Genomic DNA, 26,197 nt, shown 5'->3' on the forward strand with positions numbered 1-26,197 from the left:
TCACTGTCAAGAGGTTTAAGTACATTTTCGGATGTGCTTGTCACCTCTTCATGACGCTTTACCTGTGGAGTTCCTTTGCAATTTTTCACATATTTGCGAAAGGTGTACCTGCTGACGTTTCATTCTCTCGTTCGTTGTTAGAAGCTGGGAGGCCTTGTGCCTCTTGGCTCTGACAATGGGCCCTTTTTTCTTCTGCCTGGAGAAGCAGTGTGCTGATTACAACTCAGCATTGGGAGAACTGGGGTTTCTGGGCTATTAAAGGTACATTTCCAGAATTGAACGATTCCTGGCATTTGCTTGCTTCTATTGCCATTGGTCTTTCGAGGCTGACGCGATACGATGCTGCTTTGCTTGTTGAAGGGGTTTCATGGGATTTGTCCTAGTTCTGGGAATCTTGGTAGAAACGGGTGGGTCTTATAATTTTTGATTTCTTTCCTTCCATAATCACATAACTTTATGCGGTTTATGGGGATTGGTTTTGGTAGAGCATTCATTCAGTATGAGGATCCGTTTTCCACGGGAGATCGTCTCCGATTACTACTATTTTTTTTTCAATGCGATTGCGAGTCAGACGACTTCATCGCAGTGGAGATAAAGTATATGACGATTGTTTTTGTGTTTTATTTTACTTATTTGGTTCTTTTACTTAACTACATGGTTTTATGTTACTTTTGCTTATAAAGGTTGATTACCTCGATAGTGTGAGGAATATCGTCGACGTTATGATAATCGACCCCAAGCTGTAAAATTTCCTCCTTTAACAAATAATCCCTTAGAGTCGCTTTGGTTTCTGTTTGTCCCCATATTCTGGATCTAACCCCAAGCTCCCGACACTTGTCAGTTAATTGCCTGATGCAAGTTTCTTCAGAGTTGGTTAAGTTTGTTAAGAAATAGTGAAATGGCATTGCAGAACCACAGTGGCTTAACAAATTGAAAAGAGAATCTGAGGCAAGAATAACTGGTCCATATTTTTCAATTGCAGACTCTAAATCAACTAAGGGCACATCAGGGAATACATATCTCCTTTTATCATTAAAGTAACCATCCTGCGATCCGCCGTCTAGTTCCTCAGGCGAAGTGGGGAAATTTCCAGTGAGCACAACCATTACTGGCCCAGTCACAACCTTACTAGTGGCAAAGTCATAGTATCCTAGATAACCCTTATCAATGAGTGGTTTTAGATATGTATTCATCAATAAGTGGTATTGCTCGACGCTATCCGCGGATTTAAAATCAAGCAACAACTGCAAAGGCTTCGAAGAATCTTCATGGAAAACCCCCAGCCATGTGCCCTCACCAAGACCATCGTTCAATTGACCTAATATATCCTTAATAGGATCAAGATAGAGCTGGTTCAAGTCAGGTGTCCGAGGGGTGATATCAGACTTCAAATGCCCAACTGCAAGTCTCTGACCATTATCCACTGTCCATATGTCAGCCTCTACACTATTAACCCCATGGCTGAGTGCAGTGTATAAAGGAAGCACCCTAGTGTAGTCATTGTGGGAGTGAATGTCATCACGAACCGGAACATTTTCGGTCAACTTGCTACTCAACGTCTTCTCACTGCCTTCCACAGGGCACCCGCAAACATCAACGGCAACATACTGGCTCTTCACCCAATCTAAATATCCTTGGAACGTGTCGTAATACGTAGACAACAAAACCTCATCCCCTTTGGAGCCATATTCACCTTTTAGAACATTCAATTTATCCGAAAAATAACTGGTCAACGAGGCTCCTGTCAAACCATTTAACTCCTCGTTGACTGTTTCACGCTGCTTCATTGGGAGTGCAGCAACAAGCACCTGCGGTGTAAGCACCACCCCTAAAACCAATGCACATGCATACAGTGACCATAAACGATGAGACAGAAGCATCGCACAATTCCCTTTGTTCAGCAACTTAAAAAGTTTCAACCAATAGTATACTGACGCTCAAAGCTACCTTAGGAAAGCCACTATGAAGCCACCAGCAGGAACGCCGTGTTGCTAAATTACATACTTATTATATATCTGCCAGAAAGTGGAGATACTCTGTTTAAATGCTAAATTAGCTGAGCACGCATCATCAGTTAGCATGTGTCTATCTTGATCACTTATATAACACAGATGCATACGGCTCTTTTGTGCAGTTAGCAATTATTCTCGATCATTGTGATAAGTGATATCTTTGCGCAAAGCACATGTGAAGAACATTAAAGCGTTAAGAGGACAAGGCTGCTTAGATAATATGAAAGATGTAACAAAAAGTTACCGTTGGGTTAACCGTATATACTGTACGGACGCATAATGAATAGGAAATATATACTTAACTTATACTTATGTATATGGCATATATCTATGAGATTTGTTAGCTTGTTCAGAAGTTCTTGACTGCACGTAGGTCATCTACATTCAAGTAGTCAACTCCTACATCAAGTAGCTTTTTCCATAGAATATTTCTTCCATGTACGGGCCATTGAGGTACTCCCCATATCCTTGTTTGAAGACCAAATTCATGTGCTTTGGATACATGCTGTTTTATGCATTCTATCTCTTTCCATGGCAAATCAGTGGCATGTTTTGGATTGAATGCGGTGTCTGAAGCACCCATAATGTTGCAGTAATCTAATAATTGTTCCATTGATGCGGATGCCACTATAGACACCGCACTTGCTGTGTACAAACCATGCTTAGAAGCTAATTTATGCAAGGGTGCGTCAAGGAATGTGTATCTGCGATTATTTGGGAAACTTATCTCACTATCAGGAGGGTAGTTTCCGGTAAGAATGACGGTTATTGGCCCTGTAGTAAGGGTTTTGGTCTCGAAGTCATAATATGAAAGGTACCCACGTTCTATTAATGGTCGTAAGTACTCCAAAAGCACTATGAATGTTCTTCTTCGCTCTGCAGGTTTAAAGTCGATATATAACAATAGCTGTTGTGCTGGATCGTCGTAGAATGGGCCGTACAACGGGCTTTCAGTATCCATGTGGCAATTGACTTGGTCCAAGATTTGGACCAAGGGGTCCAAGTACAATGTTCTTAAGTCATGTTGTGCTGTGTTCAAGTAGCCAAGGTTATGACCAACTGCCAAAGCTGTGCTGTTTCTGTAAAGCCAAACATCAGCTTCAACGCTGGTGACTCCGTACAGGAGGGCTTCCAATAAAGGTAATTTCCTCCAGTAATCATTATGGGAATGCACATTTCCTAATATGTTAACATCCTTAGTTAATTTAGCAACGATTGAGTCTTCGGGTATACAAGACTCAGAAGATGGCGCATCACCATTCTGCTTTTCCAACTTGAGGTATTGCGCCAAACTTTCATACAACCTGTTTATTCTCACAGGCTTAGAAGACTCTTCATTCGGAATGTTAACGGGGCCTAAATTCCTTTCAAAGTAGCAAAGTAGACTCTCGCCTGTAAGGCCAAGCGGTGGAATTTTCGGGGTATTTTCTGTAACTGACACGACTGGCGGCCCTTTATTGAAACCAGAGAATTGTAGGTAATGGGGTTTCCATAACGAAATGGCTTCAGCGGTGCTCAGGATCAAGATGTAGGGTAGTAGTATCCTCCCGACTATTAACTTGAGAATCATAGTGTGCCGCTTGATGACAGTTATATTTTGGCTTGCAACTCAAGTGCTCGGTATAAATCTGTTTCACACAGTAGACCCCTTTTGGTATATATATATTTCACAAAGTGACAAATGTCAGTGTCACTCACTGTAAAGCAGCGCCGGTTAGATAGAAAAATGGCAACAAACAAGTACCAACCCGCATGCTCGTATGAGACATGTAAGTCGAGGTGGCCATATAGCGAACTTTGCCCAGCTGTCTTTATCTAAGTTCTAAAAGTTTAGCATTATAAGCCGTTTTAGGAGGGTATATTGCGAGGCTAGGGAGAAGGTTCCATGTGATGAATCCGTATAGGGCCACCGTTAGAACCATACAAATCTACTAAGTTACAAAAATGTGAGATTACGTAAAAAGCACATCCATTTTCGAACAGTGGTATTTTATTTTGTAAGCATTTTTAAGTCTAGTGACTAAAAAGTATAAGGGCAGGCGATGTATAGTGAGATCTACAAGAAGGTAAGCCAAGAAAACCCTTCATCAAAGACAGTAATGTTTGGATATGAAGCTTTGTAATCCAGTGGTTAATAATATGCCGGAGAGTACAGTAGTGGAAGTTGAGGGTGAGAGTCTTGCCATGCTGTCACGACACCCATTACGCAATCCTCAAATGGTATGCCTAGTTCATCACACTCATCAATTTTTGAGTTTAGCTGGTCTACTAACTCTAGCATTGCTTTACCGCCTATCTTTGCATTTTCGTTGTCGTCTCTGATATCTAGATTTATTACATGAACTATCTTATTCAATTGACCCCCTCTGTTCATCAGATCTTCACAAACTGAGTCGAAGCATCGCTCTTCGCATGTAAACACAAAGTCGAACACTTTGTTGCAATCGTGCCACTTTTCTGGCGCTTTTTTGATCTTTCTGTTGCGGTCAAGCATCTCCAGCAGACCATTTGATTTGTAGCGTTCAGCAGACTGAGACAATAAATCATTATATATATCGTTATAAGGCGTTCCGAATGAATAGACATTAGGCTTATCTATGGAGAGGCCAGGAAGTCTAACAGCGGAACCAGTACCGTAGGACGACACATCGTAACCTGCCTCTTTCAGCACACGGTGAGACTCCATTGATCTATTGTTATTAGATGCACACACAGTACAGAGCTTCAAATTAGATGTATTACGCAACTCGTTAGATACCATTGCTAAACTTTATGGCCGATAGCTGGCGACGACGAACTTATAGTGATTGACTTTTCTAGTAGGAATTATATCCCGTAATATGTAGTAGTGGATCTGGATAACAAGTGAAACTAGCTCCTAAAAAATTGATGCGTTTTTCGAATATCCAGTTTTCGGGTCGTTAACTGTTTAATATCTGTATTACCCGGAAAATGACTGTGGTTCAATGACACTACTGCTCATCAATACTGGCACATACGCACACAGACACACACACACACACACATTTCCAATAACCTTAGCAAACAAGGCTTGTTTGACTTAAGTACTTTCTTTTATCGTTTTCAGTTTCTGGCTCCTTTAAAGAGGTGGGTTAATATATATGTCATAAATACATTAGAATTGGTTTGTTCTCGGTGAAGAAAATAGGGTTAGTTGTATTTGAAGTTTTTAGAGTTACTTACCCCGTACTGGAATAGTTTCCTTCTCGACAAGTACTTTTTCGACTTCCACATCAGGAGCCCCGGAACTATTACTCTCTCCAACCACCACAATTTTCTGATTTTTGCATTTAACATCTTGATATTCGTCATCGGCCTCTTTATTTTTGTAAGAATCTGCAGACTGTACCAAACTGCCCACATCTACGTAATCGCCTATCTCTAAATCACTAGTCAGGTCTTTTCTTTGTTCAGCAGTCTTCCGTTCTCCTATTAGCATTCTTTCTACTTCGTTATCGAGCATGATATCAACAGGTTTACTATCACTTAGGTGAATTATTTTGGAGCCCAAAACAGTTGTCTTCCAGGATAGCCAATCGTCTTCTCCCGTAAGAAGAAAGCCAAGCAACATCGATGGATCAATAGCAGATAGGTGGATTTTGTTAAATGTTTGGGGGTGAACGCTGTGAAACCTTTCTTCATCGCTTTCATAGAGCGCAAGATTCAACTGCACTTTGTGAGGATCCAAATAGAACAGGTAATCTCCTTGATAACCAAAAAAATATAGGGACGAAGAGGGCCTGCCTCCAGATATACCGACCGATTGCGATGATGATAGAATGTTCTTAATATCATCCCAATAGTATTCATTAGTGAAATCTACCCCTAACCGCACTCCCAGTAATAGTAATACATTGGCCTTAGGATTTGCCCGAAACAAAGGATCTATCTCATCTAAATATACATCTGCGGAATCAGTGGATATAATACAGTGATCAATACCACTACCAGGGAACTTCATGACTAGTGATCGAATACTCCTGGATATTGCAGACGGGCCAAACCATTCCCCCGGTTTCTTACCTGACAATTTATATCCCTCTTGGACGAACTTATGCAACGAAAAAGGATGTTTTGGGTTGTCCTCAAACCATCTAATTATCTTCATCTCGACTTCATTTATGTCCGAATCCGATCCACTAATTCGAAAATCTCTACCTAGGTTCGCCAATTGCAATGCATTTGCAAGCAACGATTGGCCCGTTCTAATCATGCACCCCCATCCTATATCTGTTTGAAAGCAATCCAGATTATTTAAAACGTTCTCGATAACATTTAAGGGGTTGTCTCTCAATAGAATACTTATTCGCATGGGTGATGGACCATCTATGTGCCTTGGTATTGGAGCGAACCTCGTGCGATATGTAAAATGCAATCTAGAGTTAACATCCTTAAGAAACTCGGGGTTCCACGGTTCAGGTCTCGTGAACATATGTTGAAACAAGCTCCCAAAATTATCTTGATTTTGTTCTTCCCAACCGCTTGAAATGGGATCATACTTTGCCCCTAGAACTACCAATTGATTATTCCTATCAGAATTTTCTAAACCCCAGAAACTTTGGGAAACCCTCTGAATAAGATCCATAACTGGCGTCCTTGTTCGTTCTTCCTTTTTTATTTGCTTATCTCCAAGTTCAAAGTGAACCACCAGAAAAGCCGTCAAGTTGTAACAAGGACGGGCGCCTTGTTGATTTTAGAACATTGCCAGACTCAAACAAAATAAAAAACATCCATCTTGTTTTATAATTCCTCATATATATATATGTATATGTATATATCGTCAAATCAAAGTAAAGAAGCTCTATTACCAAGGCATAGTTTGTAATGGCTAAAAGGCATAAGCACTATGAGAGAAACTCTTCTAACCGAGGCGGTCGTGGGGGATATCGCGGTCATCAGCATTCGGGTGGACGAAGACGAGGGCAACCTACTGGAATAGATGCAAATCCTATACCAATTTTTACTCGGGGTGATTTGACGCAGACTGATATGGTTGAAGATTTTTATTTCGGCCGTCGAAGTGATAGATCCTTCTTGAAGAAAGCTTCCATGCGAACAGGAGGGTCGCGGCCTGCGTTTTGGGATTCCAGGGATGGACGTAGAGGTAATCAAAACTTACCAGCGAGGAAAAGACCTATCAAATTCATTAAATGCAAGGAAGTTTATGATCCTTCTAAAAATATGATACAATTGCTATCCTTAGCAGGGAAACAGAAGGCTGAACGTTTGCTTTCAAAGACTAATCCTGGTGATGATGTTGAACAAAATTCTTCAGATGAATCGAAGAAGACTGTCCCTACGAAAAGTCAACAAAGCATTGACATTAATAATCGCCAGAAGCTATCTGATATAGATGATGAAATGCTGTTTTTTGTTGACCAAAAAGGTGAAACCGTCCATGAAGTAATGGAAGTTACACCTAGTGCAGACGCTACTGATGGGCAATCGTGTACTGAATTTAATCCTACATTGACCATCGGAAAAACTCAGATAAACGTTAAGCAGAGTAGTAGTGGAGACGTACATCTAGCACCAACTCATAGCCATCATCCCTTTAAAGATTATTACTTTGGTCAGGATGTGAATGAGGAGTGCGGTGAGCAGAATAAGGATACAGAAAGTGATGATCAAAAAGATGAACATACCCCATCTCAAGTCTCTTCATCTGATGGCATCCCTAATCAAGATAATTCTCTCGTGTTAAATTCCGATTCAAGTTGTGCTCGGCAATCTCTTTCCCAAAATATTGGAAACTTGACCTTGGCTGATATTGAAAGTGAATCCGACTCTGAATCGCTTTCTAGTAAAGAGTGGGAACCAAATCCAAAGCCAAATTCAGTGCCAGAATTTGGAATGTTAGAAGAGGACCATGTTGCTGACATGGCTAAAGTTAATGTTACGAACATTAGATTGGGAGCTCGTAATCATAGCTATTACGTCTCTTGTGAAAGTTATTTCAAAGATAATGAATCTAGATGGTTAGACCATGACAGTATGACTGATCTGGTCTTTGAATTAGGTCTTCCTGAAAATCGCCTAGGTTCCTATCTTGAATCTATTAAGAATGATTTGCTGTCGAACGATGAAGATCTTGGTGAGGGTTTAGAGGATTTGGTGGAATACAGTCTGAAATATGAACGTGTAAGAAATCAAGAGCATGAAACTAAGAGCTTGGAGTATAGTGGTCGTGGTAAAAAGAAAGTGCTCGTCCTGGATGAAGTTATAGATATAGATGACGATATTAAAACACTACTTCAAGATAAAGCTACCATTAGATTCGGAAAAGCAGCTGAAAAGAGGCAACTTAAAAAGACACTCATAAACGAAGATGATATATATCCCGTTGATCTTTACCAAAAGTATCCATATCGATTTCATATTGAAAACATTATCGAAGAACTAAATAACTTTGTTTTAAGCAAAAGTAAAATCATGAACTTCCCACCATTAGATGCCCACGGTATACAAACTCTGAAAAATCTGGCAAAGGCTTTTGAACTATCGTACACGACAGCCGATGTCGGCGGAAAAACGCACTTATTCCTCCAAAATAATGAAGGAGCGACAATAAACCATCGTTTGATTAATATCATTCGAAGACAACGGCCAGTATTCCCGAGACGAGATGCCAAGAGAGAAGATCGATCTGCTGCGTACAAGATTAAATTCCACGTGAATGAAGGTGAAATTGTTGGCAAAGATGCGCCCATTATTGGCCAAGACAATGTAGGCAGAAAACTATTGGAAAAACTTGGGTGGACCCATGGCGAAGGTCTAGGAGTGCATGGTAACAAGGGAATTAGCGAACCATTGATGGCTACAGTTAAGAAAAGTAGATCTGGCCTTCGCCATGTAGACAATTCAACATCTTAGACTTATTTCGTTTATTTTATACATATACCTATCTTTTTTTATATTAAATACCTCCCTTTTCTCATATTATCTTGCAGACCTGGATTTTTAGAGCTGAAATATAACAACATACAACATTAATATAATCCATAATCCCCTGCCTGTCTTCATGTGTCTACCTATCTATTGCAGATCGATACCTGCATTTATCTAAGACATACTCTCAAGCAAAATTTAATTAATAAGTATGACTGTAGCAACTTGTTGCCTTATAAATGTTTATTTGAAGTCACATGCTAACCCTGTTCTCGTTGTTGACAGACATTTATATCTGAAGACGCGCTTCGCTAATTTTGATTTCAAAAGCAGTACACAAAATCGATTTAAATTAAAAACAGATATTTTGTAGCATCACCAAAGAATCCTGACTACAATTATTGATTAAAAACATGTTTGCAGTTGGGAACGGCTTCGATGAGATAAGGAGCTCTAGAAGCATCCCACTTAGTGTGAGTGAGGAGAAATTTGATTATACCGAAAGTGAGTTTGATGAAAATGATGATTCAGCTGTATCTGAAGGGAACATTAGACTAGACAGAAGTTTTAATTTTCGTGGTTTTATGGATAGATTAACAGGGAAACAAAAAGCTTTAGAATTAGCCCATCAATTAGACCTGAAGAGGGGTGTATCCAGTGGTTTAGATAACATTGTATCTCCTGATGCACCTTCGGAACAGCATGTAAACGATGAAAATGGTCATCCACAGCCCATACGGCGTGTACCCTCTGGGGCGCGCCAGGGTCATACTGTCCGTACTGCAAACGTAGAAACTTCAACACCAACGAAGCACCAAGCTCAGGGCAAGGGGAATGATTTACTTGTACAATCCACTCCACTAACGAAGGCCGCTACGGTGACTCGGCCCCAACCTAAGGATCTCCTGAGAGAGAAGTTGATTGAAAACCACAACAGAAAGGTTAGTACTGGGAGCATTGGTTCTGGCCATGCACAACGCGATATGGTGCAAGAGACCAAAGATCTAAGGGAGGAAAACTCAAGGTTGCAAGAAGAGCTAGAAAACCTTGAAAACCGTCAATTAGAGAAGGACGGTGAAATAAGTCAGTTAAACCGTACTTTGAATGAGAAAGATATGCAGATCTCTGAATTGAGAAAACATTTGGAATCCAAGAAAACAGACATTATCCACTTGGAGCAGAAGTCAGCAAGAACAATGGAAAGTTTAAAGACCTTGGAAGACGAACTAAAACAGAGAGAAAACAGGATTAAAAGTCTAGAGCAAAGCATTGAAAGTGCGACAGTGGATTCGGAAGCTGAGGTAATTAAGTTAAATAAAGAGCTTGAGCAGGTAACTTTGGAATACAAAAAGTATAAGATCGAGGCAAAGTTACGTCTAGATGAGACTGAATCATTGCTAGTGAAAAGTAATGACCTGAATCAGGAACTTCAGGAAAGTGTTAAAGGTAAAACCGATGAACTCACACAACTATCTAAGAAGTTGGTAACCAAAGAAAATGAAGTCTCAGATCTCAATTCATCGTTAACAAAATCAAATACTATAATCAGTAAGTTGCAAACAGAAAATGATTCATTATCAGGGGAAGTTAGAAGCGAAAAGGAAAAACTAGCGGAATCTGAAAAGGAAGTTGAAGTCTTGAAGAAGAGTTTAGATGAATTGCAAGATAAAAAAGATACCGAAATCAATGCTCTTCAAAATGATATTGACACCAATTGGAAACAAAAGCAGATATTACTAGACGAAAGTATGCAGAAATGTCAAGAGTTAAAAGTGTGTTTGTCCAAAAAGGAAAACGAGTTAAATGGAGCGTTGAGCCAGAATAAAAGACTCAATTCTGAAAAGGATTCTTTTAAGAAGTTTGTGGAGCTTTGTAAATGCTATGATGTCCCTATTGGTCTCCAAATAGTGGAACTCTTTAAGAAGAGCCCTAGAAATAATAGACTTAATCCAGCTATACTTAAAGAAAGGTATGAAATTGTTGGCTTCAAGTTAACTTCTGATGAAGAACTTTTGAATAATATTAAGTCTGAACTAGAACCTCTAAAGGCGCTGAATCTTAAATTAAAAGAAGAGTTGGAATCAAAATTGAAAGACACTAAAGATCATTATGTAACTAAGGAATCCAACATGAAAGAAAATATTAAAGAGTTACAGGAGGATGTAAAGGTGCATTTAGCAAACATTAAAAAGTCACAGGATGTGATTGAAAGCTTACACAAGGACATTGCTGCATTGATAAAGGAAAAAGAGGAATTATTAAATAAAAATGCAGAATTATCAAAACGTATATCTGAACTACAGGAAAGTCAGCTACAACGTGATCGCAGCACATTCCTAGACTTGTGTGAGAAGAACCAAGATCTTTTACAATCAAATCATGAGCTAATAACCAAGTCACGAGACTTAGAAGCCGAATTAGTAGCTGCGAACTCTAACTACCAAGAACTTGAATCCAAAATCTCTGAAAAAGATTCTCTATTGAAGGACAAACAGCAAACAATAAGTGATCTACAATTGAATCTAAATCAGCTTAGGAAAAACTTGGAAAAACTAAAGGGAAATCCTGCTGAGATGATTTCATTTGAAAGTGCTCAGAAAATATATCAAAATTTGGATAGAAAAACGTACAATAATTTAATGGTTGAACAGGTGAATCAATTGGACTTGGTTGAACTACAAAACGTGGTCAAGAACGTTATATTGTTGCTCGAGACTCCTTTCTCTAAGCTATCCAAGAAAATGCCCTTGGTTAGTATTTACTTGAGATACGAAAAGAGTTTATGTTTCCACTTTGCAAATAAATTGCACTACCATGTTTATCAAGAACCAATAGATATTAAGAAGTTTACAAACAAGGCCTACAGCCAATATCTAGAAAGACACGACCTCACAAAGATAAAACATCCGTTAGAATTTTGTTTGGATAAATTATATGAGGAAGTCCGCTCGAGGTTAAAATATTAGATAATCACTTCGAACGTCGCTACAACGAATTCATGATCTTCGTGTTGTATGTACACTGTTTCAACAAAATATATTGTAGCTAGCATGTAACCTGATGATGACAAAAGTTCTTTGATCTTTAAACGCTCTATCTTGGTATTTGCATCTTTGGAATGAAAACATGTTATTATGAGCTATTGGGCGTTGATTCAAATGCCTCTGATGTTCAATTGAAAAAGGCATACCGTAAAAAGGCTTTACAATATCATCCAGATAAAAATATAGAGAACATAGAAGAGGCAACACAAATCTTTGCCACTATTAGATCAGCTTACGAAGTTCTATCAGATCCAAACGAACGTGCTTGGTATGATTCACACAAGGATCAGATATTAAACGAGGATTATAATGCTAATGTTAACGATGACTATGAAGTGGATTCATCTATTACAGGTGTAACAACTGTGGAGTTATTAAAATTCTTTAATTCAGGGCTTTATACAAGGTTGGATGATACGCCCGCTGGTATTTATCAAATTGCAGGCAAAGTGTTTGCGAAATTAGCAGCGGATGAAATCAAATGGGGACGAAGACTTGGCTTGCAGGGCTATGACATATTTGAAGATGACCAGTTTGAAAATGATATTACTAATATGGGTTATTTAAAGGCCTGTGATAGATATATAAAATCTAAAAACATCAACTATCCGATTTTTGGTTATTCCGACACAGATTATAATATCCTTAAAACGTTTTACAAAAAATGGAGTAGTTTCAGTACTTTAAAAAGTTTTAATTGGGAAGATGACTACATGTACTCTAGTAATTTTGATAGAAGAACTAAAAGAGAGATTAATAAGAGGAATGAAAAGAAGCGAACCCAGGCTAGGAATGAATATAATAAAACTGTTAAGCGCTTTGTATCCTTCATTAAGAAGTTTGATAACAGAATGAAAGAAGGCTCCAAGAAAGCAGAGGTTGAAAAGAAAAAGAAGTTGCAGCAATCGTTACGGAAGCAAATAGAGAAAGAACGGATGGCGAAGACTATGCATAACAATCATGACCCGTTTCACTTGCAGAGTTGGCAAACTGTAAATCAAGAAAATTGGGAAGAGCTTGAAAAACACTTGGGGATTTCTCAAGAACAAACTGTAGACAACCAGGATGATGAAGATGTTATTGTTATATATGACTGTTTCGTTTGCAATAAAAATTTTAAGTCTGAAAATCAATTGGAAAATCATAACAATACAAAGGCTCATAAGAAGCTAGTTAAGAAGATTCAATGGGAGATGAGGAAAGAAAGTATGGAGTTAGGTTTAGATGAAATTTCAGATCTAGATGATTTTGACTCCGCCAAAGAAGAGGGGAATGAAGATTTGAGTGATTACGCAACTTCGGAAGAAGAGACTGAATCTAACCTTGGATCCGTTTCCAATTCAAATAACCCAATTACTGAATATTCCCCTGATGAGACGAACTTCAGAATAAGCGAGTGTCTAGCAGAGATTGCTAACATAGAAAAAGAACTCGAAGAGCAAGAATACGAAGTCGATGATTTAACTGAAAGCGACAAATCTGAGGAACCATTGTTTAAGGACAAAAAAAGTGGCAATTCAAACGAATTGGAAGATATCCTTGCAGCATTAGATAATGAATCTGAAATAGATAATGATGATTGGAATTCAAACGGTAAAAAAAAGAAAAAAAGAAAAGTCACAAGGCAAAGTCCGTATCGGCAGCTATTGCTGCTTCCAATAAATCAGAAACGACTAATCAACCAAGTCAGAAGCAGGAAACAACAAGAGCCAATGATTCATCTTTAAGCTGCTCTCGCTGTGGTATGACGTTCCAAAGCAGGAATAAATTGTTCCAACATGTGAATAGTTCTGGGCACGCCCTACCTCCTTCAAAAGTAAAAAAACCAGCCCGAAAAAGCAAGCAATATAAGGGCTAAACCTGCAATTCATATTCAAGGGTTCATAGGAGATTCCTTTGTGTATTACGTACTGCATTTTAATCATTGCCATATAATGAATGGCCGTTTCAAGAAGATATCATATTGAACGACTAATATTGGTAATTTCGAGAAAGGTGTAAATGGATCCCAGTAATGATGAAAAATTTAGAATTCAGCCAGTCATTCACCTATAACTTGGTTGTATTAGCGTAATTTAAGACCCCAACCTATTTAGTATTCTAGAGCGGAAGTTTGAAAAGACCACACTGAGTAACCTAAGTTGTCTAAAGACTATTTGGAATAAGAGTACTACATTAAGATTTTGTGCGCTATTTCGATTGTTTTCTTGGATATAAGGCCATTGTCAGCTTAAAATGCAAGAAGACGTAGGAAGTAATAGCAATCCAAATACTGGTGCCGGTAACACTGTTTCTAACTTATCTAGTGCTCTGCGGCAGGTCCATCTAGGAAACAGTAATACTACAACAGACCAAAGTAATATAGCAATCGATTTCAATAATCGAACTAACCAGCAGCAGTTAATCGATGAACTGAATAGAAACGCAATTGAATCTCATAATGCCCAACTACAGGCCCAAGGACAAGAGCTTTTAAAGGATCAGCGGAATCAAGCTGGTCAACAGCAGCAACACCAGCAGGCACAACAGATTTTACAACAGTCATATGGGGGTCCAAGTTTGATTGATAGTTCAAGAATTACAAAGTTCTTTCAGCATCAGCCTATGGAAGGTTATACTTTGTTTTCACATCGGTCAGCTCCCAATGGGTTCAAGGTTGCTATTGTTTCAAGTGAATTGGGGTTAAATTACAACAACATTTTCTTGGATTTTAACTTGGGTGAGCATAGAGCTCCAGAATTTGTTGCGATTAATCCAAACGCTCGTGTTCCAGCCTTAATTGATCATAGCCTTGACAATTTATCTATCTGGGAATCTGGCGCTATTATATTGCATTTGGTCAACAAGTATTACAGAGAAACCGGAAACCCATTGTTATGGTCTGATAATTTGGCTGAACAAGCGCAAGTAAATTCCTGGTTATTTTTTCAAACTTCAGGACATGCTCCCATGATCGGGCAAGCCTTGCATTTCAGATATTTCCACTCACAGAAAGTTCCAAGTGCTGTTGACAGGTACACAGATGAAGTGAGAAGGGTTTATGGGGTTGTTGAAATGGCTTTGGCTGAACGAAGAGAGGCATTAATTATGGACTTAGATTCCGAAAATGCTGCCGCATATTCGGCCGGTACTACTCCTTTAACTCAAAGCAGATTTTTTGACTACCCAGTTTGGTTAGTCGGTGACAAGATTACCATTGCAGATTTATCATTTGTACCATGGAATAATGTAGTGGACAGAATTGGAATTAACATAAAGGTTGAGTTCCCTGAAGTTTACAAATGGACGAAGCATATGATGAGAAGGCCCGCAGTTATCAAAGCCTTGCGTGGAGAATAATCCAGCCTACTGAATGTGAATATGATGATTTATAATTTTTATTTTTATTTTACAAGTTCAACAAAACGCTACAAATGACATGGTTGTCTAAATTACAGGATAACTCTCTGAATGCTGTTTTACTTATTTAGATTGACTTTTTGCTTTTTTAATTCAAGCTGTCCTTCTTTTGAACATGAGCTCCCTACAACCTATTTATTTTCCCCTTCGCCCTTCATAGCAGTTATTGACCACAGATAGGTTTCCCTCATGTTCTTCTCCTCTTTTAAAAAGTGATAGGATAAGGCAATATATCCTCCTGAATACCTTTTGACACTTATTTAATACAAACCAGTCACATCAATTTAATAATTGTCAATAAGATCTAAGTATTCAATTTATTAGACAATTGTTTTCATATAGTACAATAGAAATGGAGGGGTGGCCGTCGGGTATCTTAATAGCTTGCCCCTTGCTGCTGCTTGTTTCATTCACTCAATGGACTGGCAAGCTACTGAAATAGATATAGCACTTCTATTCACAGACTGTGAAATTTTTCTCTTACAATCCCTACGTTTCGTCTGTTTCATACTTGTTCAAATGTTGGTTTTAAGCACATTCAAGACCTGGCCTATATCCGTATCGCGGTATCTTATAATCCTTGTAATTAACCTAATTAGGTCAGTTACATAGGTCGGTACACTGAGACGTTTTTCGTTGCCGTTGTTGAAAAAGTCGTAACACCTTAAATAAAATCATTCTATTCTCCTAAAAGGGCAATTACGATTTAATGTAAAACTGATTTATACACAACGGCAAGTTCAGATCTACTATCCATATCTGACTTAATTGAAGCTTGGTTTGCATATAAATATGAGATTCAGTGTCAACATTGAGCCCTTATGTTTTCCGTTCATCTCAATTTATTCTAATAACTCTTCTAATAAGACTATAACTAAGAGATATAAAGTTTCAGATATATATCATCAAGACACACTAACCACATACGAAAGACGACATGCAACAACATTCTAAGGACGGTAATCAAAACGGAGAATCCGAAAACAAGGATCACTGGATAATCAAAGGATTTGTGTGGAATCCCCAATGTGTGATTGCATAAAAGTTTAAGTTGATAATATGTCTTTCTGTCATGGATGGTCAAAGACCCTTATGACCTATTCCTATCTTTCTCGCCCCACCAATGCAGCGCCTTGTTAACCATGCCCTTCGTTCTTTTTTATATTATGTAAGTGTTAATAAATTATCTTTGGAAATCTTTCATAGGAATATAAAATAATATAAATGATATTTGTTGTCAGTATTTTTACTGGTGTTGATCCTTTCTGTCTGTTACTGACGCTGACATGCAGACATCTTTGGAAAGTCAATGGTTACTTAGTAAACATCATCATCACCATCACAAAGCGAAGCCATTACAGTACCACGGGAAAAAAAGAATGTAGTGCGCTTTTTGCATCTTGATGCTAGTTTCTGACCTCTAAAGAGAAGAAGGTAAGGTGAAAAATAACAGATTACTGACATTATATCGCCCGATTTTGGCTACAAGATTGAGCATATAGTGTAAATGGATTAAGAAGTTTTGAGTTGGCTTATATTTATATTATTGCAGGCATGAAGAGAGCAGACTTACTCACATTAGAGAAGTGCTGTGTGCTAACTTTAATGAGACATCATACACTGATAGATGATGTTGCACATATACCGTATGCATTGATTAGGCAGGTACTCCAAAAGTTAAAAGCAGAACAACTAGTTCGACTCGAAAAGACGAATCCATTGTTAATTTTGGGAGACGAGGAGATTTGGTACGACTTATTAAAGAAGGACTTCCCTTTAAATGTACATGAACAATATGTATCACGAAAAAACCAAGTGTATGAATACTACTTAGGATGCATAAAGGAAAACGATGAAAAGCTACTGGATGACAAGCCGTTGGTTAAAAACTATTTCCATGAAAATGTCAAGAAGGATCCTGTTGTCTTCAAATATCGCTTACCGTCTAGACTCCTTTATTATAAATACCAACAAGAGGTAGCAGAGAAACAGGAGTTGAGTGCAGAGCGTCTAAGACAGTCTGTCAAGCAATTACAAGCTGAGAAGGAAAAAATGTTGATAACCATGCTAGAAGATCCGATTTATGTTGAGAGGGAACTTCGCTCAACTAAAATAAAACAGCATCAAAATCGCTCTAACCTCTATTTAAAATCTTACAAAGAGCATCTAAAGCGCCAAGAACACTTCAAAAGTGGCGGGTATGATCCCACAAAACGTAGAATATGCAAAAAGCCTTCCCCCAATGAAGCACCAAATGTTACTCAGCTTCCGCCTAGGTCAAAAACTACCCCGAAACAAACCTCATTCCCTCCTGCCCTCCCATCACCTTCACCTAATTCCGAAGCTAATATCGTCACCTCCTCCCCCCCAGAAATAACATCCCGCCAAAATCCCACTCGTACCAGTCTGCTAAAGCGCCGCAAGCACTCCGCTCAACACAAGAAGTCACCCTCCCCTCCTACCTCCTCTACGTCAACAACAAGAAAGATAAAATCTACAATATTCTCTTCGCCGACTTTATCAACTTTATTAACTCAGCAGCATGCCCAAGAAGATCAACGAAAACAGAATCCGCAAACTGAAGATGTAAAGAAACCACGGATATACATACATTCACCCCATTTAGTAATCAAGAAATAAAGCGCCAGTATGCCGTGACACTCCTGTCCGCCCTCCCGAAAACAAAAACAAACTCAAAATGCACACAATTAACCCAATTTTATTAACTACTTATTTATCATCAAAACTACAATTTTCATTTGATGGTAGAGAGCACATTCGATGGCCTTCCAGCATACGCGTGGTTTTTCGTCTATTGCTTCCGAGTTCCGCGGAACCATAATACGCCCAAACAGAGAGAAGCGCGGGCAAACAATTCCGTAGGAGCTATTTGTCAGAACTCTGCCAAACCCCCATATTACCACTAGTTTTAGAAATGCAGCTGCTTGCGAAGAACGACTTCCAGTATGCTGCTTTTGTAAGTTGAAAACTGCCTCTCCATCCGTCATACATTAATAAGAAACAAAAGAGTTTTGTCTGGTTTTAGCGCTTTTCGGAGAGAAAGGGATTTCAACGGTTTTTTCCGCATTAGAAGATCCCATATATAGCGGGTTTTATTATTGTTATATATGTGGGCACACCGTCAAAAGGTTTGTTTAAATTATCACGGGTAAGAAACTAGAATATAGTTTCGGTCCAGCTTTGGTTCTCAAGAAGGTTTAAATGATATTTTTCAAGAAAAACAATAGGAAGCTTTCTGAAGAGCCTTCCTTCAGCAAAGCCAAGTTTGTTACAATTGGTGAACCATTGAGATGGGTGTCGTCGGGTACAGAACAGCCCACAGAAGAAGTGTTTTCGGATGAACAGTTGGAAAAGTACAAGGCGGTATTGAAACATTTTTCTCGACCTGAATTAGTTTTGCCTACGGTAGAGGCAACGCATGATGACGGTCGTCATAAGATGAGGCCGCTGAGTCAATATGAAAAAGCGTGGTTAACAAGGGAGTGTATAATCAGGTATTTGAAGGCTGTCAAGTGGGTTGTGGGCGAAGCGATCAACCGGCTAACATTATCAATAGGTTGGAGGCGGCAGTTTGGAATTTCAAACTTTGGTGAAGAGAATGGGGACAGTCTTACTGGGGAGACTGTATCAGTAGAAAACGAAACAGGTAAAGAGGTGATACTTGGATTTGATAAGGATCGTCGGCCGATTCTTTATTTGAAGCCTGGTAGGCAAAATACTAGGACATCTCGGAGACAGATTCAACATTTAGTTTTCATGTTGGAAAGGGTAATTGACTTGATGCCTCCAGGCCAGGACACTCTCACCTTATTGATTGATTTCAGGGATCATAATGATATTCCTAAAGTTCTTGGAAATAGTAAAACTCCTCCAATCGGGGTTGGTAAGGAAGTGCTCCATATTCTACAAACTCATTATCCTGAAAGGTTGGGAAAGGCATTGCTGACTAATATTCCATGGCTTGCGTGGAGTTTTCTGAAGATGATACATCCATTTATTGATCCTCAAACCCGTGATAAATTAGTTTTGGATGAGCCATTTGAAAATTATGTTTCGTTAGATCAGCTAGACAAATCTTACGGTGGTTACTTGGACTTTGTATATGACCACAAAACGTATTGGCCGAAATTGCTTGAATACACTAAAAATAATAGGACACATTGTATGCAGAGATTTCATCGGTTCGGTGGCACCGTAGGTTTGAGTGAATATGATATGATAGGTCACCATGATGAACTTAAATTTCCTATTGATACCTCACTACTAACTAGCTAATCAAGGTTCTAGAACTGGTCACGACACGAAATCCTAGTAAACATTCGCATTACGAGTTGTATATACTCCGACTAAATAATCTTATCTATATGTTCTCGGAAGACTAAAACGGCTTAGCACATTTGCGTAATTCTGCGGTACCGGTAGAGGGTGCTATCATTGTTTCCCAGTCTATTGCGTACATTAGTTCACCAGCGCCATTGCTGGCCTTTGCAAATACGACACCTAGATCGTTTCTTGCAGTGGTCATGTAGTAATTCGAACCATCTCCAAGGGATAAAACTTGAGCTCTAACGATGTCACCAGGTTTGAATGATTCTGTAATCTTAACACGATCGCGGTCACTGGCCCGAACATCCTGTGCCCGTATTACTCCCCGAAACGTCTCACCAAGATCTGAAGAAGCCTGAGAAATGGAAAAACTTGTACTACCACCCTTCGGTGCCAGAGGATTGGAGCCTTTGCTACCGCATCCCGAATCAATTGGTGAAGCGTTATTTTCAACAGCTAGAATTTCAACATTGGCCCGTTGCAAAGAAATTCTGGTTACCCTTGTCAAGACAATATCGCCTTCTTTTGGTAGATGGTTAGCAAAGTCATCGTCAACAACTATATCCGTTGAATCATTTTCGGAAGATCGACTGGACACTGATATAATAATGTTCTTCAGAAGCCTATTCTTCTCTTCGTTAGGCCCATCCTTCCCGTCCTTTTCAGAATTTACATTTAATGTAGCTGAAGATGGCTTTTCATCGCTGTCATCATTTTTAATGCTTTCTTCATTAATTTTCACTGTTCCTAGTAGTGTAGCAGACAATACTTGTATTGGTTGCCCGTTTACTGTATATTTTTGTATCATTACACCAGGTCCAGGAACAAACCTGTACACTACAGCTGACCCCGAATCTTCCTCAGTATGATATAAAGGACATATGAGCTGTCCTGGATAAACTTCAGTTGGCAATTTCTCCTTATACGACATTCTCGACTTAATAACTCTATTATAACTCAGGCGGGATATTTAAGATGAGCTTCTGTTATGTAAATTTTAATCTTCCATAGGAATTTTACTTCAGCTAGGACCCGAAAAATAAGTATCACGTGACAATAAGTCATTTGACATAATCTGCAATCTCCAATTCAGTTATAAAGAACTTATCACGTAGAACTTCGATTTTTAAATATTTTAAATCTAGATGCTAAATAATAATTAGAATACCAAAGCGTTAAATATATTTATTTATTTATTTCACATAATTCAAATAAAAATTCATCTTCAATTTGTAGATTATTTAATTTATTCATTATGTAAATAAAAAAATTTTACCTTTTTTAGTTCGATAATATGTTCAAGGTCAGCGTTTAATCAACATGGGAAAGGTATCAACTAATATAACTGAAAATGTTTCGAAGGTGGTGCATTGTGTATATCCACTATTAAATATATTATGTAGTCTAAAACCCAATTGTGTGTAGGATAAAACAAGCAAAAAAAATAGGTCGTGTGAAAATAATATTACATTTGTACATTTCGAGTATTTGCATTTCATTGCAAAACTTGGTATTATTCTGTCTTTGATACTAATAAAAGTGTGTATAGCATCTTGAGTCTTCATGAACCTCCATTTCGCTTTTAACAAGATTTAATTCTTCTTTAATCAACTGTGCTAACTGGGGGGTTAGCTGGTTGCATGTTGCAATGTCAGGCTGTCTATCGTACTCATCCTCTGTGTATGTATCATGCAGAAGAACTCTTGAAGAAAACTGAACTGACTTTACGTTGCCATCTAAAGTATAATAGTTCAGTCCAATTTGAGTATGTAACCTTGGCAGATCATGGGAATAGTTAGGACGGAAATTCATACCTTTAAATGACATGGATATTGGCCTAATTAGTCCACCTTTTGAAACCATATGTGAATCCACAACATCCATCCCCAAGTCTTCGTCGTATTCTAGATGATTAAAATCTTCATTTTCAAAATCGTCGTCGTAATCGTCAATAGACTTTAAATTTGGCTCATTCGCAATGTCGACACCAATTGTTACTCTTCGTGGTTCATCATCTAATTTTTCGTCCTCTTCAAGATACAGACCATTAGAAGTGGCAGTAAGGTTTGAATCTAATAAGCTGGGCTGTAAAACATCATTTGCAGGATTCAGGGATTTATACAGAGTTTCACCAGTGTTGAGTTCAAAATCAAAATGTACCTCGTCTCCAAAATCAATGATATTGGAAAATTCAACTATTTCAGACATAAATTCGGGGTCTGCAGATATGGGTGTAACAATTGGGATCTTCTGACCTGATGCATTATTTTCATCTTCAGCATCTGTATCCATTGTTAATTCATTCAATTTTTCTTGTATAGAACTAAAAGAAATCATACCTTCTTCAACATCCCTATTAATACTTTGGGGTAGTGTCAAGTTATACTGGTAGTCATCAGATTCACTAGCCTTCGGGACAATTTCCAAGGAATCAAAAGTCCCGTTTCTTAAAATACTGTTAGTTGGAGACTTAGTCAAATCTGGAGTTGATAAAATCACTTCAGAAGCCTCCGTAATAAACATCCCCTGGTTTTGAGCATTGATTGATAAATTATCAGTTAACGATCGTCTGTAAGATTGAGTAGAATTTCTGTTGGATTTCTGAGATCGCGAGCGTTCCATTGATACGATAGATTCGACCTCATGTGGATTCAATGACTTCGGGAATACAGCCTCACCACCGTTAAATTTATTATGAACATGACTTAATGTAGTGGAAGAGTGTTTAGGATCTATCATGCTAATTTCTGGTCTTGAAGTATCAAGAATTGAGGAATCAGTAATATAGGAACTTTGCCTAGATAGGGAATACGTTGAATCTCGACGCTGCTCAACTTTACCTATTGGAGTTTTAGACGTAATATCCAAGGGAGTCGGTTTTCTTTGGTCAATATCTATTCTAACAGCCACATCATCATCCCTCCTTGTAGCATCTACTTTTCTAGGTTTAATCTTTTCTTTTCCCAAGAAAGGCGTTTGGCTTTGCTTTTCTACTTCATTAGCCATTTGTGATGCTGCATTATTAGATTTTTATTTTTTCTGAAAGAACCAAAAAGACTACTGCTACTGTAGGACTTTTTAGTCAACTTAGTAGATTGAGCTAATGATTCTTTTGAGTTAGACTTTGCGACCGAAAATGTGGAAGATGTGGGTATATTAGGAGCATCAGAACCCGCATTATCAGAGATTGAAGCTGAAGACGACTTCTTCTTTAAAAAGGAAAATACGCTTTTCCTTTTCTTTTCTGCCTTTTCAGTAACGGAAGCGGTCCTAGAGTGAGTTAAAGAGGGCATTCTCTTCCTCCATAAAGAAGCAGCTCCCGAACCAATAATAGCAGCTTGATCAGTAATAGTACTTGAAATAGACCTAGACCTAGACCTTTCTATACTTCGAGATACGTATTGTTCGCCAGAAACAATCGACTTATCTTCTAAACCATCAGATATAACTATGTTTTTATTAGTAACCCTTGACTGTTTTGATATTTGCTCATTAAAAACTTCTGAATACGCTAGCTTTGGCGTGCATTTACTACTATTAGACTCTGCTTTTGATAATCTTGGCTTGGCATCTATAACTTCAGGACCATTGAAATTAATCGAACCTGCCGATCTATCTTGTAAATTTGTATTTGTACTTGATGACTTAGATGTCCATCCCTGCATCTTGGAATCTAATAAATTGTCCTTTTCGTCATGATCCTCATTCTCACCACCCTGCTCCCCCTGCTGCTGCTGCTCCTCCTCCTCCTCTATTGTAGTTTCAAGAAATGTATTTGACCTAGACCTCATCCTTTCTTCCGCCTTTTTAGATTTCTCACTTAATATCCCCGCTAGAGCACTTAACGAGGGTGACGCAGTCATCTTAAAAACCTGAGTCTGCGTCTCGTTCTCCCCATCATAATCGTCATCAGAGATATCCTGAGAACCATCTATACTATGATCCCATACAGAATCTGTATAGGTGTCACTGCCTGTACCATTACTACTACCAGCAACTCCACGCTCATTGGATATATCATAGGCAGTATCGTTCAACAAAATTGAATTTCTTAAGCTTCTCGCGTGTTGTACATTATCTATAGAATTTGAAGAATAAAAACCCAAGTTTTTTATGCTATTCGACCCCTCAAACTGGTTATTCATATTGCAGCCCTACTATTCGTTCTATATCTTAGTAAAACTCACTAATGGACTCAAAATCTGCTGAAGATCTAACTATAAGTAAACTGTTCAAACTTCTGCCGTCAGATGGAAGAGACAAAATCGAACCAAAACACTGAAAAAGACCAGATCTTACCCAACGCAAACTTTGAATATAACCTCAAAACACCTACTGTGTCAAAACTAGCAATCAGTTGTAGCGGAAAGAGCCTGATGCTACGCTGATGCTACCCTTTAGATTCCCTGTGCTGTTCTTTGGGATTATATGCGAATACGAAACGCGAAAATAAAACTAATATATATATATATATATATATATATATATTGACTACGAAAAAAGAAGTAAACGACAAATTGATGTACAACTATACAACAGGTTCCAAAGAGGAAAACTCACACCCAGATGGTTTTGAGAAGTTACCTCAGCTCAATTTCAAATACATCTATATTGATATATTTACGCAAATGAATACATATATAATATCGGTTTGTATTCACAGACATGTTTTACGTAACTGTATAAAATGATGTTTAAGTAGAGGCCGGGCGTACTTTTTATGCAGGTCTTAACTATGACGAACTCGAGCTCAAGAAAGAATAGAGTTATAAAATAGACTCAGGTATGCAGGATTTGTCGAAGCTGCTGTGGGGTTACATTACAACACAGTCTCTATTGGTGTTCTTTCTTCTCTTGTAGAAATGGGGGCGTTTGTTTCCATTTGATTGATGAGTTGGATCAATTTTCTTTTGCAGTTTGGATTCGGGAGTTAATTGAGGGTTTTCATAGCTGGATGAGGAAGTTAAAGGGTTGTATGACGATTTTGGTACTATTTGAAGGTTTGTTTCTCTGTTGTGAGGACTTTGTGATCCATTTTGGGCTTGTTGTACCTCAATATGCACGTCACCCGTAGAATACGCGGAACCTTGTTCGGTTTGGGCTGCATCCCCATTCTGTGAATATGGTGCGGTCTTGGTGGCGGTGTCTTTAACTAGGCTGGAAACAGATGGTATTAATTGTTTGCGGTCTCTGTCGATTTCAAGGATTGGGTCAATGCCAAACTGCAATATACTATTGGCGAGATATGAGTATAGCCTTGACCATGTTTCTACCAACTCGATTGTGCAGTGGATGCCAAATCTGTCTTGAATCGTTTTCAAAAAGGCTACACCCATTAGTTCGAAATGAGGGGGTTCGATACCAAGGATTCTCGCGTGGCGTTTGCCAAGGTCATTTAGGTAAGCGTCCATAAGGCTGAGATTTTCCAAATGACTAATGGCAGTCGTCAACACGCCGGCATATGCCACAGCTTGGTGTTTGATAGAGGGGTACATTTTGTCTAGTTCTGGATCCATATCCAATAGGTTTGCATAGAACTGAGCACAAAATAACGAACTAGCCATATTGTTGCTCGTGAAAGATTCCGTACTACTGATTGAACTTGCCTGTGGTGATATTACCGAAACTGCTGATAAATTGTTTGAACTTTGCCCTGCTGAATTGGTAGTTACGGAAGTAGGTCTCCTTTGCAGATATTGCGTGGTGTTATTATTAATACTATTTTGTTGTTGTTGGATAGTGGTTGTATTAGATGGCACTCTTTCGATTTGGCGGAATAATGCAACTGTTTTATCACTCGTGGCAGTCTCATTCAACATAGTAGCCCATGAACTTCTTATTAGTTGGATTTCACGTGACGTGAGCTTCAGAACAATCTTATATCGCATTCGGTCCACAATATTAGACCCAAGGGACTGTCTGGTAGACAGTCTCGTTAGTCTATCAGATTCATCATTACAATTGCCATTATTGGTTCTAGTACTAGTGGTATTCGTTGTTGTTCTGTTCAATGATGATGAATCTAAATATCTATCACCGCTACCACCACAGATGGAATCTCCTGGTGAATCCTGAATGGGAGCCAATTCCGTAGGAATAAATGAGATTTGTGATCTGTCCAGTGGATTGTATAATGAACTTCTCGGTTCATTTGACATTCTTATCTATATTTAAGAATCCAGTGGAAACAGCTATGTTATTTAAACTTGCACTATTCATTATATCTCTCTGTTATATCTCTGTCACTAGTGACATTAAATAAAATAATGAAAAATGGACCGGCCCCTCATAACAGCAATCTTTGGTATCCGGGGCTCCTAGGGTCAATCTAGGTTGAGCAGAAAATAGAAAAAGATGCCCAAGCTATGGTGACATTAGGAAAAAAAAGGCATCAAAGTGTTATATTTGTCGTGTCCTTTACGGTTTTGAATGATCGAGATCCGTTTCAGGCTCCATTTAAATATGCTTTATTATGTAATATGAATT

At 38.5% G+C, this 26,197-nt stretch overlaps 12 protein-coding genes and 2 further genes across 12 annotated transcripts; 7 read left to right on the plus strand and 7 right to left on the minus strand.

Annotated features, from left to right (window-relative positions):
• Positions 1–665: 665 nt before the first annotated feature.
• Ecym_6471 (uncharacterized protein) lies at positions 666–1,880 on the minus strand (the record flags this gene model as incomplete). The annotated part of the gene is made up of 1 exon (XM_003647611.1): positions 666–1,880. The coding sequence occupies one exon, from the start codon at positions 1,878–1,880 to the stop codon at positions 666–668; it is 1,215 nt and encodes a 404-aa protein (XP_003647659.1).
• Positions 1,881–2,361: 481 nt separating this feature from the next.
• On the minus strand, positions 2,362–3,582 carry Ecym_6472 (uncharacterized protein; the record flags this gene model as incomplete). The annotated part of the gene is made up of 1 exon (XM_003647612.1): positions 2,362–3,582. One exon carries the CDS (start codon positions 3,580–3,582, stop codon positions 2,362–2,364), a length of 1,221 nt encoding a protein of 406 aa, XP_003647660.1.
• A 561-nt stretch (positions 3,583–4,143) lies between these two features.
• Positions 4,144–4,773, minus strand: SSU72 (RNA polymerase II subunit A C-terminal domain phosphatase; the record flags this gene model as incomplete). Its single annotated transcript, XM_003647613.1, has 1 exon — positions 4,144–4,773. The coding sequence occupies one exon, from the start codon at positions 4,771–4,773 to the stop codon at positions 4,144–4,146; it is 630 nt and encodes a 209-aa protein (XP_003647661.1).
• Positions 4,774–5,208: 435 nt separating this feature from the next.
• ATG4 (cysteine protease ATG4) lies at positions 5,209–6,618 on the minus strand (the record flags this gene model as incomplete). The annotated part of the gene is made up of 1 exon (XM_003647614.1): positions 5,209–6,618. The coding sequence occupies one exon, from the start codon at positions 6,616–6,618 to the stop codon at positions 5,209–5,211; it is 1,410 nt and encodes a 469-aa protein (XP_003647662.1).
• A 239-nt stretch (positions 6,619–6,857) lies between these two features.
• SQS1 (Sqs1p) lies at positions 6,858–8,906 on the plus strand (the record flags this gene model as incomplete). The annotated part of the gene is made up of 1 exon (XM_003647615.1): positions 6,858–8,906. The coding sequence occupies one exon, from the start codon at positions 6,858–6,860 to the stop codon at positions 8,904–8,906; it is 2,049 nt and encodes a 682-aa protein (XP_003647663.1).
• Positions 8,907–9,334: 428 nt separating this feature from the next.
• Positions 9,335–11,887, plus strand: CNM67 (Cnm67p; the record flags this gene model as incomplete). Its single annotated transcript, XM_003647616.1, has 1 exon — positions 9,335–11,887. The coding sequence occupies one exon, from the start codon at positions 9,335–9,337 to the stop codon at positions 11,885–11,887; it is 2,553 nt and encodes an 850-aa protein (XP_003647664.1).
• A 152-nt stretch (positions 11,888–12,039) lies between these two features.
• On the plus strand, positions 12,040–13,823 carry Ecym_6477 (the record flags this gene model as incomplete).
• Positions 13,824–14,200: 377 nt separating this feature from the next.
• Positions 14,201–15,304, plus strand: URE2 (glutathione peroxidase; the record flags this gene model as incomplete). Its single annotated transcript, XM_003647617.1, has 1 exon — positions 14,201–15,304. The coding sequence occupies one exon, from the start codon at positions 14,201–14,203 to the stop codon at positions 15,302–15,304; it is 1,104 nt and encodes a 367-aa protein (XP_003647665.1).
• Positions 15,305–16,301: 997 nt separating this feature from the next.
• Positions 16,302–16,406, plus strand: Ecym_6479 (uncharacterized protein; the record flags this gene model as incomplete). Its single annotated transcript, XM_003647618.1, has 1 exon — positions 16,302–16,406. The coding sequence occupies one exon, from the start codon at positions 16,302–16,304 to the stop codon at positions 16,404–16,406; it is 105 nt and encodes a 34-aa protein (XP_003647666.1).
• A 512-nt stretch (positions 16,407–16,918) lies between these two features.
• On the plus strand, positions 16,919–18,004 carry ELA1 (elongin A; the record flags this gene model as incomplete). Its single annotated transcript, XM_003647619.1, has 1 exon — positions 16,919–18,004. One exon carries the CDS (start codon positions 16,919–16,921, stop codon positions 18,002–18,004), a length of 1,086 nt encoding a protein of 361 aa, XP_003647667.1.
• Positions 18,005–18,586: 582 nt separating this feature from the next.
• PDR16 (phosphatidylinositol transporter) lies at positions 18,587–19,660 on the plus strand (the record flags this gene model as incomplete). The annotated part of the gene is made up of 1 exon (XM_003647620.1): positions 18,587–19,660. One exon carries the CDS (start codon positions 18,587–18,589, stop codon positions 19,658–19,660), a length of 1,074 nt encoding a protein of 357 aa, XP_003647668.1.
• Positions 19,661–19,763: 103 nt separating this feature from the next.
• Positions 19,764–20,642, minus strand: CSL4 (exosome non-catalytic core subunit CSL4; the record flags this gene model as incomplete). Its single annotated transcript, XM_003647621.1, has 1 exon — positions 19,764–20,642. The coding sequence occupies one exon, from the start codon at positions 20,640–20,642 to the stop codon at positions 19,764–19,766; it is 879 nt and encodes a 292-aa protein (XP_003647669.1).
• A 599-nt stretch (positions 20,643–21,241) lies between these two features.
• Ecym_6483 lies at positions 21,242–23,856 on the minus strand (the record flags this gene model as incomplete).
• Positions 23,857–24,525: 669 nt separating this feature from the next.
• Positions 24,526–25,869, minus strand: Ecym_6484 (uncharacterized protein; the record flags this gene model as incomplete). Its single annotated transcript, XM_003647622.1, has 1 exon — positions 24,526–25,869. One exon carries the CDS (start codon positions 25,867–25,869, stop codon positions 24,526–24,528), a length of 1,344 nt encoding a protein of 447 aa, XP_003647670.1.
• Between the last annotated feature and the right edge of the window lie 328 nt (positions 25,870–26,197).

Source organism: Eremothecium cymbalariae, chromosome 6 (assembly GCF_000235365.1).
Source record: "Eremothecium cymbalariae DBVPG#7215 chromosome 6, complete sequence".
NCBI classification, from domain to species: domain Eukaryota; kingdom Fungi; phylum Ascomycota; class Saccharomycetes; order Saccharomycetales; family Saccharomycetaceae; genus Eremothecium; species Eremothecium cymbalariae.